At 35.1% G+C, this 13346-nt stretch overlaps 3 protein-coding genes and 1 pseudogene across 6 annotated transcripts; 1 reads left to right on the top strand and 3 right to left on the bottom strand.

The window, feature by feature from the left end:
* Positions 1-139: 139 nt before the first annotated feature.
* LOC137828562 (uncharacterized) lies at positions 140-2879 on the bottom strand. Its single transcript, XM_068635184.2, has one exon. It carries the CDS (start codon positions 927-929, stop codon positions 198-200), a length of 732 nt encoding a protein of 243 aa, XP_068491285.2. The 5' UTR covers positions 930-2879; the 3' UTR covers positions 140-197.
* A 633-nt stretch (positions 2880-3512) lies between these two features.
* LOC137828561 (protein PHR1-LIKE 2) lies at positions 3513-7292 on the bottom strand. Of its 4 annotated transcripts, none has more exons than XM_068635182.2 (6): positions 6495-7292; positions 5218-5294; positions 5059-5113; positions 4725-4803; positions 4559-4628; positions 3513-4285 (listed from the first exon to the last, which is right to left on the bottom strand). In XM_068635182.2, exons 1-6 carry the CDS (start codon positions 6682-6684, stop codon positions 3824-3826), a joined length of 933 nt encoding a protein of 310 aa, XP_068491283.2. In that variant the 5' UTR covers positions 6685-7292; the 3' UTR covers positions 3513-3823. The 4 variants fall into 4 exon arrangements, with proteins under 4 accessions (XP_068491283.2, XP_090160414.1, XP_068491284.1 ...); XM_090304288.1 differs by having other exon boundaries at positions 3513-4301; positions 6495-7084; XM_068635183.1 differs by having other exon boundaries at positions 4725-4794; positions 6495-6972.
* A 1780-nt stretch (positions 7293-9072) lies between these two features.
* On the top strand, positions 9073-9765 carry LOC137829263 (auxin-responsive protein IAA9-like; annotated as a pseudogene).
* Positions 9766-11727: 1962 nt separating this feature from the next.
* LOC137828560 (uncharacterized) lies at positions 11728-13346 on the bottom strand. The gene is made up of 2 exons (XM_068635181.1): positions 12884-13346; positions 11728-12798 (listed from the first exon to the last, which is right to left on the bottom strand). Exons 1-2 carry the CDS (start codon positions 12932-12934, stop codon positions 12040-12042), a joined length of 810 nt encoding a protein of 269 aa, XP_068491282.1. The 5' UTR covers positions 12935-13346; the 3' UTR covers positions 11728-12039.

Genomic DNA, 13346 nt, shown 5'->3' with positions numbered 1-13346 from the left:
TGAATTCTCGTACCTTATCCGTTATTATTGTGTTCGGTATACCATCTTTGAAAACATGAGATTAGAAGATCCACTCTCTGGTTCTTATGCTTGCTTAACCAATGCATCGTCCAAGTTGAGGAAAGTAAAACAATGACAGCGTATATCTCAAGAAAAATAGCCACAGCGAAAAGCACAACAGTAATAATCTGGTCATACTACATGTATGCTTTATCTACCAGACAAAGAAATGTAACAAATGCAGAGAGAGTGAAGGAAAAGGTCACAATTTTTAAGCAAATGCCAAGTCGAGGGTATGTTACCACTGCTTTTGTATATAGTTTATCATACATCAGTCCAAGCTCAATAGCGATTACTTTAAACGCCTCATTCCATGACATTTTCTGAAATAAATATTGCCTGTTCTGGTGCTCTTGAATGCCCAGGATGAAATCTGCAAATAGGCACTCGAAAATCTCAAGGAAATAGAATCCATTGTGTAAAAGCTTAGCATCGGGTACACTGTTATTTACTATTGCCCCTTTAGGATGATCCAATAATATTGTTGTAGATTCAACCTTCAACTCAACAATATACCCTTCATCTCTTTTTACAGAGCAGTTGTCCATGAATTTGGCATAATTTGGTCCTGGGTCCGGAAGAGGGAGAATGGATTTTCTGAACTTTTCACTGCTTCCCAACCACAACGACCAAGTCCTCTCACCATATTTGATTATTCCTGCTACCATAACTGGAATAGTGACAGAATTCAGTTTGCTACCACTCCATGAACTGTAAACAACAAAAACTGCTCCTGCTAGCTGGGAGATTAACCCAACCAAGTGTCGAAGCCATAGCTCATTGTCCTCGAGGGAATAGGCAGTGATTGTGTCAGGGCCACCCAGATGCAGAAGAAGAGAGGGTGCCCAGATTATGAAGTTGGGGTCCATTGAAGGATTTTTGCTGTCTTTGGAAAGAATGCCCAAAGCAAAGGTAGCAACCCAGTCTGCTAACAGATAGGTCACCCACACACACAATTGCTTCCAAACATTGGCTGTGTACTTTCTTTGGTTGCCAAAAATTATTAAGATAATTTGCAAGACCAAACTCGACAAAACCAGAGCTCTAAGTTCCAATAAATTCCAGACAACTGAAAAACGTATATGTAATTAATGACCATCAATTTGCATACAAATAAATCAAAGAACTAGCTAATATTAATTGCCGCAGCAATGTACAATCATAATCACTCGTTCTGCAACAATTATATATATGATGGTTCATTTTTATTAATGGAATAAATTTAGTCAAAATACAGTGTCCTTCAATTGCATACATCTATCTTGATACAACTCATCCCAATCACCATTTCTACTTGTTTGGCAGGATAAAGTTGTTTACACTGAATGAAAATTGAAATCATAAGGGAATGAACTGATTTGATTGATGAAACAAACATTATAGTCTTACTGGAGAACAACATAGCTTTTGTGCTTCTCTCTGATTACTATTATGTTCCAAGCAAATGCCAACTTGCTGTTTCTCGCTGCTGCCTGGCTCAAGTTTGGAGAATTGATTTTAAACGGTCAAAGATAAGTCATTTTTACATAATTTTTTGTTTACTGGACTTGGATTTGAATACCAGTACACCCAAGCATAAGAATGAAATTACAAAAATGTTGAATAAGTTTTTTTATTTATATAATTGAACGTATTGCTATGACCTTCGTTTATTTATTCTGTATTTTTTTTATTTAACCTACTATACTGCTAAACAAGTCCCATAAAAAACTTATTACTTGCATGTTAACAACAATGTTTTTTCGACATGAAGATACATGCGTTTATTCAAGACTATTATTTCATATAACGTTATCTACCATTGAACTGAACAAATCCCAGAAAAAAATTTAATAATTTAACGTCATCATCAACCGCAGATTTTCAACGGTGGTATATTTATTGTGTCTATTTGTTGTTATGTTGTATACTATTTGTAAGGCTCTTCTTTCAACATGTCATGTTTGTATCAATGTGTTAGACATTTTATTTTCTGAAAAATGAAAGGTTTTAATATTGGGTTGTTAATGCCTATTGAGCTCATTTTCCTTTGAGTTAAGAAAGAGGGTGGAAGTTTTTAAAGCAATATAGAAGAATTAAGGAGATTGAGATGGAGGCCAACAATGACACAATGACAGAGAGACTGCAGGTGGAGGTGTAGAAGCCACCCCAACAGTAGCAGTGGAGAAGCTTGATCACATTCTGACTCAAAATTTAACTACCCTGGACGAGGTGATTGAGGTAGTGCAAAATGTGAGGGATGGCTACCTTATTCTGTCCAATTTCAACTCAACAACAGGGAAGTGGAGTCAACAGAGACAACAGGTGTGGTTGCAAGAGGTAAAGGACATCTGTGATTATACGGTGGCTGTTGCTGCCAAATTCATTGAGAGAAGAGAAAGGCAGAGGAGTGTCTGGCATCTCTTCTATCCTTACCAGCAACATTTTATGGAGATGAATCTTATGAAACAGATGGAGCATATCAGTACTCAGTTTGGAGATGCACTTTACAGAAGATGGAGGGAAAGTAGTGATGGGAGACATTATAGGATCCGGAACAAAACCTCTTACATTTACATGTTTCCCTTTGTTTGTGTCTTCGTGGAGGTCTATGAACCACAATTTGAACACAACCCGAAGATATTTAGCTCTGAAGAAAGCGTTTTTCAGCGATACTGATAGCATGGAACTGAATGAAAGACAGAAAGTGTGGTTGGAGCAACTAACAACGGTGGCTCCAATCCAACTGTAAACTCTGCTCTTAATTCTCCTCACCACAATCAATCATCTTTCCATTGCAACTTATATTTTAATAAATTCTTATAAAAGTAGCAATAGTTATGCAATTATTTATACTGTGTCTGGGGAATTATTAAATTACTTTTATTAAATAATTTCTCATTTCATATCTTTCCGTTATATTACAATTTCAAAACAGATAATTTAATTCAAAATTTCTTTTACGTATATCATGTATACAAAAATATATTAATATAAAATTATTTAATATCTGACATATATAAATTAAAATCAATTTAATGTATATTTTGCACACTGTACTGAAATATATATATAATTTAATTACTTAATTTAACCCTTGAATCGACAAAATTTATTTTTTATATAGATTTATTAACAATGCTGCATCAGTGCAATGTAACCTCAAACATCATGCAGTTGCGGGTTAGGTGTAAATGTATTAATTATAAATAAATTATATGTCGTCATCTTTGAGAGACAATATATTTAGGGATTGTTTTTCCATTAAAGTGCAGGATTTTTATTGCAATGAATATTTACTTTTTTTGTTGTTTATATTGCTTATTTCTTTTACATACTGTTTATTGCCATAATCTAACAATGAATTTGCCAAGACATTGAGTTGTATGAAAAACAAAGTCACTCAGTGACGAGAAAAATAAAGAACCAAGCAGAAATGGAGGTAGAAGCATTGTATCAGCAGAAGACAGTAATTCTAAGAATTCGTAATGGTTAATAATTAGAAAAAATAAAAATAAAAAGTTTGGGACATTGAAATCCTGTAACTCTTCGTATAGTACGAAGGGCACTAAGGAAGAAGTGAGAAACGAGGTAACGAACGTAGATGGTCTAAGTTAAGGCACATGGTATTTTCAATTTACACAATGATATGTGAGCAAGTTGATTCTGAGCAACTTGAGGGACAAGAACAGATAAGAATCTAATTTAGTACTTAATCCTAAAAGCTTGGAACAAAGCACTTCCTCATCTCTCTTCATGAGGAACTAACCTTCCCAACCCTATCCTACATGCCATACCTAGTTATTCCTGGAGGATTGACTTGACCTAAATGGATTCCTTGAGTTCTGGTGTTGGCTTCACTCCAGATCAAAGGTGCTACCATTGAATCTAAACTCAGCATCCTCTTCTTTGATCCCCCAGGAGATCCTTCTAGTGTCAACCCTCCCAGACTCTCAAGTGATGTCAGGCAACTTTCAGTGGAACAGTCAGCCCCTTGAGGATGGAGAATAGCTGCTACTTCTGAAACATGCATTCCACCTACCTCGGAACACACTGGGGGAAAATACCCAACGTGATCAACTAGGGAACTTCTTGGTGTTTTGCTTTCCAGCCCTTGAAATTTTTGCCCATCTGTCTCCATAATCATGTCCCCAATAAACTGATCGGCTAACATCTTACATGCTCGCTCAAGCATGCCCATGTACCTCCGCTCTGCATCCTGCCGAATTTGCAAGTGCTTCTCTGCCTGCAATACCATAATTCTTAAAAATAGTAAGTGTCAGGGTACATTTATAACATATACCAACTATTTCTTTAATAGAACACTGAATTAAACATTCTCTTCTCAGTTATTATTTATTTAGCTCATATCTATCCGCAGAAATAAGGGAGAAGAAAAAAAAGCAACCAATCATCATCCTGCAACCATGCACCGAGTCTAACTCCAATTCCAATCAAAATAGTCTTGTATAATATGCCAAAACCATAAAGCACCTTACACTGTGAGAAGGAAATTTACCTCCACTAGTAAGTGCAGTTTGCTTTGCACTTCCATTTGTGCTCTTAATGCCTCCTTGACTTCATGACCCCTATACATGACATTGCAACTCTCAATTTGTTTTAAACAACCATTCAGACATCTGGGCACGAATAAATTGTTTCTCAAGATACCATGGAATTCTTACTCGTTTGCCTCAGAAGTTGGTAAATTTGGAGATGAGTTGCCAGTACCAGGGCTTTCTTGAAGATACGAACCTGGCATCCCTTGCATGGGTTTTTCAATGAATGAGACAGTTTAGACCAATACAAAAGCTTATAATATAAACAGTATTGCTAGTGTATGATTTTGACCTTGTTTTACACATAAATTCCAGAATCAACCTTTCTCTGAGCACGGGAACAAAGATAAAATGTGACCAATCCATTGAAACGGACATTGATACATGATTCAATTTGAGATATCAAATTAAAAAAAAAAATTGTGGCATATTTTTCAAAAATAAAGATAGATTAACCTACCATCTTTGCATCCCTCATCAGAATCTTTTCCTGATTGCTTACCAAGCCTGTACTTCTGCAATGCAATGAACAATTGTATAAAACGGAACATTATCATAAAGTTTCAATTTCACCAATTACTATGTAATCAACTGTCACAAAATGATATGCAAAATGAACCTGAAGATGACTCTTTAAATGATAGAGAGTCAAACCCTTGACATTCATGGTCCTCATGATCGCTTTAGGAGTGGCTTCTGTAAATAGTAATTTTAAAATATAACAGTGAGAAGAAGACACATGATGATATTACTCATGAATACAAAAGAGTTTCCTAGAAAATATTCACAAATCATAAATAACCCCACTACAAATTGAGAAAAAAATTAAATGAATGAAGAATAAAATGAAGACTATATCCCCGTGATATTTAGAAAAATTCTGAAGGAATATACACTTGACTTGAAGAACATATCTCCAACATCGGAGCTAAGACTAATGTACAAATTACTGAAGGCTTTCTCCTGGATCGTGGTATTATGCTAGGTAAAAGCTAGCTAAAGATTTTTCGGTCCTAGATAAAGTCAATTTTCTTTGAGAATTGTATTACATTACAAAAAACACAGCATGAGTTCATAGGAAGGATGCACATACAGTAATACTGAAATATATACAGAAATAGATGGCAACAAACTACTATAATGACGAAAATCCACAGGATGCAATGAAATTGAAGAGACTATCAAAAGAGCCTTATAATAAGTTTTATACTCCAGGGGCTAAAACCCAGTATTCCACATTGTAATCATTTTAGGTCCTTCTGTATGCAACTAGCGTGTTTGGTAACACACATTAAGAGGTCTATTTGATGTGGTTTGCCACGTCTCAATAGAGCCTATCAGTTGTAGTTTTGGTCACTTGACGTGATTTTTGCCTCCGAACACACATTATATCGTCTAGTTTATCACATTATTCACCATAAAAAAATTGACGAGTTTCAACTTGCAATGGTTAATGTCGGGTGGTTACAGTGTTTTTATTTTCGTTTTTTGGAGGGATAGCAATATCGAGGGCATAATTAAGCCACAGTTTAAGACACACTGATGACACACAATCACTAATTACGGCGCCACAAAGCAATAATATGGTAACACAAATAATTAGGAGAATAACCCCATATCTAATTCAGCCAAACCTGCAATCCCAACATATATCATTACAACTCAGATAAGAAAGGCCCATCCTTTCCCTGCTACCAAACTCCTGGCCTCCATAAACAACAAATAAAACCTCTGCACGAATCCCAACAATTCCAAACAATTTCCTAACCGTATGAAGCAAATAGAGAAAAAAATACATAAACTGATAATAAATTTCACGAAATGGGATCCATGTCATCAGAATTACAGTAGCAGACAATAAGATGAATGAAATATGAAAGGGGAAAAAATACTGACTACTGGCACCCCCAAGTTGAGTGACAGCATCAACAAAGCGTTCGTGAAGGTCAGCGGTCCAACGAAGACGAGGTTTGGGATCAGAGGTGAGAACAAGACAAGGGTCACCGAGGTGAGCGTGATTGGAAGCAGCCTGCATGTCTTCCTGGGCAACACCCCCTTCATGGGGATGTATCAACCTAGAAAACATCCTATCCTGTTCTCCTTGTCCTTGTTCTTGGTGTTGATGTTGTGGAGTGAAACGTGAAAGGCCACGAAGGGAAGAAGAGAGAGAGAGAAAAGGAGAAAACGTGGGTATGTTGTTAAGTTATGGGAGAAGGAGATGACCCATTTGGTGAAAGGGGAAGCAGAAAGGGGGAGTGGGGCGAATGGGGAAATGGGTATGTGAAAAGCACAAGACTTTGGGTTGAGAGGCCGAATGGAGCTGGCACTGTCACGCTTTACTGGGATTTTGTCACTTTCTCCTGCTTTTCCTTTCTTCTTTTAAACAAAATAACAAATTAAATTAATAAATTCACTACTGTTCATTTGCATTTGCCGCTCTCTGCTTCCCTCCAATCATTTTAGGGTTCTTCTTATAGGGCGTCCATGGGAATTCCAATCAATTACATCAAACTCTTCTTCTTTCCATGCACTTCCATTCATTCAAAATTTACTACTTCCACCAAGTTTAGTCAAATCTAGTTCAAAAAAAACGTCTTTTTCTTAGGATGGATGGAGCAATGTGCGTTGGTGAACGTGATTTTGGTATGGGCTGATGATTTCAGAGTTTGGTCCAAGACACATTGTACACTAGGCAACATCCTTACTGGGTCTGTGGCCTATCTATGCCACAAGTCCATTGGATCCAGTTGTGGTCCTCTCCAAACGTCAAAACACTGGACCATCTTTCTTTTTTCAGGCTACACACTATATGCAATTTTCAAACTCATACAACTTTTTATCTTAACAATTACTCATACATAAGTTTCTTTTAATGCAGAGAGAGGGGTGAAGGAAATTGTACTTTTTATATAAAAAATATATAAATTTGGTTAAACTCTTGAAAAGGGATTTATTTAAGCCTACTCCCCCTTTTGGTTTTGTTCATATTTTTGCTATACAACTGGTTCTGAATCTGACTGAAGATTAAGATTGCGCTATGACTTAAGACAGACACCGAGGTTTTTGTCCATAGTTTGCAGCATGTGACTCACGTACATCCATGTGCTTAACACCATGAAAACAGGGTGTCACCATCTTAATCTCTCTTATTTTCTAATTTCCTGCTCTTCAATGTCTACTATTTTTATCTCATTGTCAACCATGTTCATCGTAATAACTATTTACCTCTCAACGATTTGCTTGGTCAACTATTTTATCTACCTTTTTCAACCCAAACAATGCATTCATATTTAACCCAAACAGTACATTTTTAACATTTTTTTCGAGTAAATATAACATGTGAACATGATATAATTTTTTTTCAGTAGATAAGTGTTAAAACTCAACTTTTCACTTATTTTCACCCGTCATTAAGGTTAAAGGATTAGGAATATTTAGATGTATTTCATAATATCAATAAGTTAGCTACTAGTTTATTTAATTGATTTTTAAATTAGTTTGACTAATTAAAAAAGTGGTCGGTAATATATTTCATTGACTATTAATTTAAAAGTTTATGAGCTACTTTATGCGTTATAAATTAGTTTATCAATTACTAGTTAGTTTATAAGTTAAATTTGTTAACTAATTAAACATTTTTTTGATAAAAATAATTTAATAAGAGTGAAAATCTCTATTACTAGACTAGTAAAGAGAGGGGAAAAAATAAATAAAAAGATGTACACGTATGTATAAAAGATATGAAACACAAGTTGTTACACGTAGGAAGGCTTGTTGGGAGATGTTGGTGGTCTTTTAAATATGGGGGCAATTTTATAAAGAAATTATCAAAATTGATAATTTTTAAAAAAAATTACAAAGTCTTGATAGCTTAACACGATTTTATTCTTAAAAAACTAATGCAAGGATAACATAACTTTAGAATTATCAAAGGGAAGTTTTATCAAGTTGATAATGTGAGAAGAGAATTTATATGAGTTAAACATTACTTTGATTACCTTAATTCAAGTTTTGTTTTTTATTTTATTTTAAATGAAGTTGTGTGTCCTTTGCACGACTTCAATTCAAATCAGATTATACTAAAACGATTCTAATTACGTTTACATTATAGTGAAGTCGTATATCCTTCACATGACTTCTGCATGTGATTATTTTTTTAATTTTGGTGCATAATTTGTTATTTTATTATTTATTTTAATATTAACACATACAAATTTATTTAGAAAAAGTAATTAATATGTTATTAATTAATATTAATATTAACACATCCAAAGTCACCATCGTTGACAGTGTCGTCTGCATCACGTCGTCAGAAACCACCCAGTCCTCGTCAGCATCCATGTGGAACCTTCCATTCGTCAGCAAGAATGTGTGCATTGAGTCTTTTGTGTTGTTGGTAATTTGAAGTGAACGATGAATTTGACTTTTATTGTTTATGTCTGTGAAAGTTTGCTTTGATTGTGTTTGGAGTGTGATGTCGTTGACGACGATGGTAACGAAGGAGGACGGGCTAAGCAAGGTGTCGCCTACCTTAGCGTCTGGTTCTTCCCATTCCTTGGATTGTTTCTCTCAGAATGGGGCTGGATTGAAATAAAGGAATTACTTAGGGTTGTTTGATTGCTCATCAGTGGATAGTTGTGTTTCTACTGTGTCAGGCTTGGGTGATGAGAAAAAGGAGAACATGAATTTGAAGGCTACAGAGTTGAGGCTGGGTCTTCCCGGATCACAGTCACCTGACAGGGATCCAAATCTTTTCTCTTTAAGCTCAACAAAGCTTGACGAAAAGCCATTGTTCCCTTTGGTTCCTACTAAATACGGGATTTTCTTGTTGTCCCAAAAAACTGTTGTTTTCGGCAACAAGAGAGGTTTTGTTGATACCATAGATGTGTTTTCTCAAGTTAGAACAGATGCTTGATGTTCTTAATATTGTGAGAAATGTTTATCTTTCGTTGTGTCTGAGATTAGATGTCACTATCTTTCGTGCAGGGAAAGTTGACTAGTAATATACGGATGACTATAATGTTATCACCTAGGCCTTCTAATGCTCAAGCTTCTGCAATGAAAGAAGTGCAAGCAAGTTACAAGACGACCTTGTTCAACTAATAATGGAACCAGTCATAACCATACAGATGTTTCTATAAATGGTAGTGCTTCGACATCTGAGTAAGTGGAATCTATCATCTCAAGGAACCACAATTTCATAAGATTTTTGAAGTTGGACAATTGAACCACAATTGCCACGCCAACACCTAATCTTGACAGGTCACATCTCTTAATCTCATCTCTCTGCCACATAAGCAACATTTGACGTTGTAAGGTACGACTTAACGGAAAATACCAATTTGTATATGTTTTAAAAAAACATATGGACCAAATTGATTTTTTTTTAAAACCACTGTACTGAATTGAATATTGACTCCAAGACGAATAAGGTAATTATGCCTTAAAAAAATTATACCAATAAGTAATTTTATAAAAATATAAGAAAAATAAAATATGTTAAAAATATAAAAATTATTGTAAAGATTGTGACCAGGAGATAACATGAAAATTAGTTGTTTAGTTTTATCGAGTTATATATTAATACTTGTTTGATTATTTTGTAGGATAGTGGGAGAAAATGAAGCTATAAATTAATTGTGCAAAATAAAGAAAGAGGGAAATTAATAATGGAAATTAGAAGTAAATTTTCCTATCAATTTTGTTTATATGAAAAATTGCTTCTATATATTATGACATTCATTCTCATACTAAGAATATTTTTTTGACTTATTGAGAATTGACTTATCAATTTCGTTATGGATAAAATGAGTAGTTTGGTCTTCTTGATTGTGACGATAAGATGATGTATGAAATTTAGTCTTGTGTAAGTTTTAAATGAGATGAAATTCAATTTCATAAGTTTTATAAATATTATAGAGTCTCTAGGCTACAATGTGAATACACATCAATTCCAAGAGACAAGACAACCAAGACTCCCCCACAATCACACCACCATTCACAAAATATATTTTCATACAAAAAATAAATAATAAAAATCAAACACTTATTTTTATATAACACTATATTATAAAAAAAACTATACATGAAAATCAAAAAATAAAATTTAATACAGAAATCATAAATCATATAAATGATACACATTTCAATGTAATAAAAAAACAAATAAAGACGTGTAGGAATGACACAAGTTTATTTAAAATAAAATAAAATATTGAAATAAAGAAATCAATCAAATTCATGTTTAATTCACAGTAAAACTATATTAAAATTAAGATAACATAATGGATAATTGTTTTTTAAAAATGGAGATGTGTGGTCCACGAGTCATGAATAGTCTGCCACCGTAGATGTCTACGTGGAATTCCATACTAATGCCATGTTCTGCAGATTAAGCGGGGCCGATTAAGTAGATCTTCTTCTCATTGCATCTGCACTCCATCATATTAATTACTCTCCCCTTAATCAAATCTCTTAATCACATTCTATATTCAATACATCTTCTCAAATCTTTTCTATAATAATTTTAACAAATCAAAATTCATTATTATTATGTCTTTTAATATAATAGATTATTTTTTTTATATTTTTGTTATAAAATACTTATCAGCATTTGCCTCATGTTATATGCTATTAATTATTCTCATTGACTGATTGGGTTTAGTGGTTCAGGCACACCCATGCTCCATGTGAAATCAACACTGTTTGACTGTAACTTCTACTCATCCCAAAATCTCTTTATTTTTGTTCTTCTTTTCCTTTTCTTTCCACACATATTATTTAGCTTGCTTTATTCAGGGCCTTAGATAACTGAAGAAAAATTTCCCAATATTTTATTTAACTTGTGTTTAACAAAGAAAACAAAAAACAGTTAATGATTTGAAGATTTGTAATTTATTGAAGTCCTTAAAATAGTTTATTGAAGTTATTTGGCCAGGTGTGAGCAACATCCATTCTTCATGATGGGGAGCCAAATTAGGTGCTGTTTTAATGGCAGACACTAACATTGAATGAAGTGTGCTTCATGGAAAAGAAAAATTCTTGGAAAATATATGATTGCTTGGTTGCTCATACTGAACCATCATTATTGTACTAAGCAAAGAAAGCAACAGCTTAAGAGAAATAACAGTAGCAGAACAATAGCCTTTAATTAAAAGTTAAGCCATTTGAAGCCTGGTTACATCACCCTCTAATATCTATCTACCAAAGTACAAAACTGTGTCATGACATGGAGGAGGCTACTTAATTCCCATCAATTTTGTGAGAACTTAGCTCTCATATATACATAATAAGATAAGATTAGAGAAAATTTTAAACACTAAAATCAAGATTTTTTTTCCAGCATAGTAAAGTAGGTCAGAGTTTGTTGATAAGAGGACAAAGATGAGGGGATGCACATTGGACACCTGTTTCACTGTGATTTGTTATGCAGATGAAACCATTATGAAAAGGATGGGTGTGATAGGGAATTATGTGAAGCAGTGGTAGGTGTTGGCAAGTGCTGAGTGATGACCTTTCTACTCTTTGAAACTGGACAATCAGTGACCGCAGAGAGGACCAGGTCCCTCTTCTTATTGAAATGGAAAGTGCTTTTGGAAGAGTCTTGAGGTGAAATGGCCACAGGAGGGATCTCAATGGAGTTAAGCTGTGGAGGAGGGTGCTGCCACTGTGGGAGTGGTCCAGCCAAGAGAAGGGTCTGAAGCAGTGGTCCAGCTTCTACCACTGCCTTTAAGAGTTTCCCTTTTTCAGGCAATGGTTTCTTTTCTGCTAATTCAAGGACTACTTGCAGTGGTGTTGGATGTGGGGTTGAACTTCCACCAGAAGAGGGCATGCTACTTTCTTCACAGTCAGAAGAAGCAGCTGGCATAGAGTGCTTTTCAGAGAACCCTTCTTGCAGCTCTTCTTCACTCTGTGATGTGGTATCTCTTTGATGTGTCTGACCAAGTTGTTGCTGGTTCTGGTGCTGATGCTGTTCCAGCTGTTGCTTCTGCTGAAGTTGTTGTTGGAGCTCTAGTTTTTCCAGCATTAGCTTCTGGCATTTTGCTTGAGCTTCATCTCTCTCCTTGGTGACCCTGCTTAAAAGGTCATTGACATGGATCAAATCACATTCTCTTCTGGTAATCTCCTCCTTAGCTGATGCAATTGTTGCTTCTAGCTCCAAGGTTGTGTACAGAAGAGAATGTTTCAAGTCTTCCAACCCCTGCTAGTTCAGAAATGATACAATACTACTAAGTAAATAGGAAAAGATATTAAACAAAGCATTTGGAAAAGTAGATGTGTGTGACCTCTTCTTGGTAGTGGAATTCCCAGGAAAGAGGACTACGTTCATATTCCATTGGTAGCAATTGGAGGAGGAAGAGAGGGAGAGTATCTGTCTTGGATCTTCAAATGAGGAATATTGTAGTACTATCCTGGAGTCTACTTTCCTTTTATTCTTGCCTAAGCTTTACTTCATGGGACATGGAGTTGAAAAAGGGACAGAAAGCGCCAAAATTTTAAAGCACAAAGGGCAAATGGCAAGTGTAACAAATAGGCACTATGTTCACAAGGACTAAAATTCGGTGGGGGTAGGGATAGGGAATGTGATTTCATTTCACTGGTCCAACTTCGAACCTAATCCTCTTCATATTCAGCCTTTTAGGTAGCGGCGGATGGCACGTGTGTACATGTAAAACTCAAAGTAAATAATTTTAGCATCTCAATCAAAAAGTAACCACTTCCCCTTGGTTTATTCAGTTTCAGAGTCAT

This window comes from Phaseolus vulgaris, chromosome 7 (assembly GCF_051622355.1).
Source record: "Phaseolus vulgaris cultivar YP4 chromosome 7, ASM5162235v1, whole genome shotgun sequence".
NCBI lineage: Eukaryota > Viridiplantae > Streptophyta > Magnoliopsida > Fabales > Fabaceae > Phaseolus > Phaseolus vulgaris.
The sequence above is the reverse complement of the archived record's forward strand: the minus strand, read 5'-3'. Positions and strand labels throughout refer to the sequence as shown.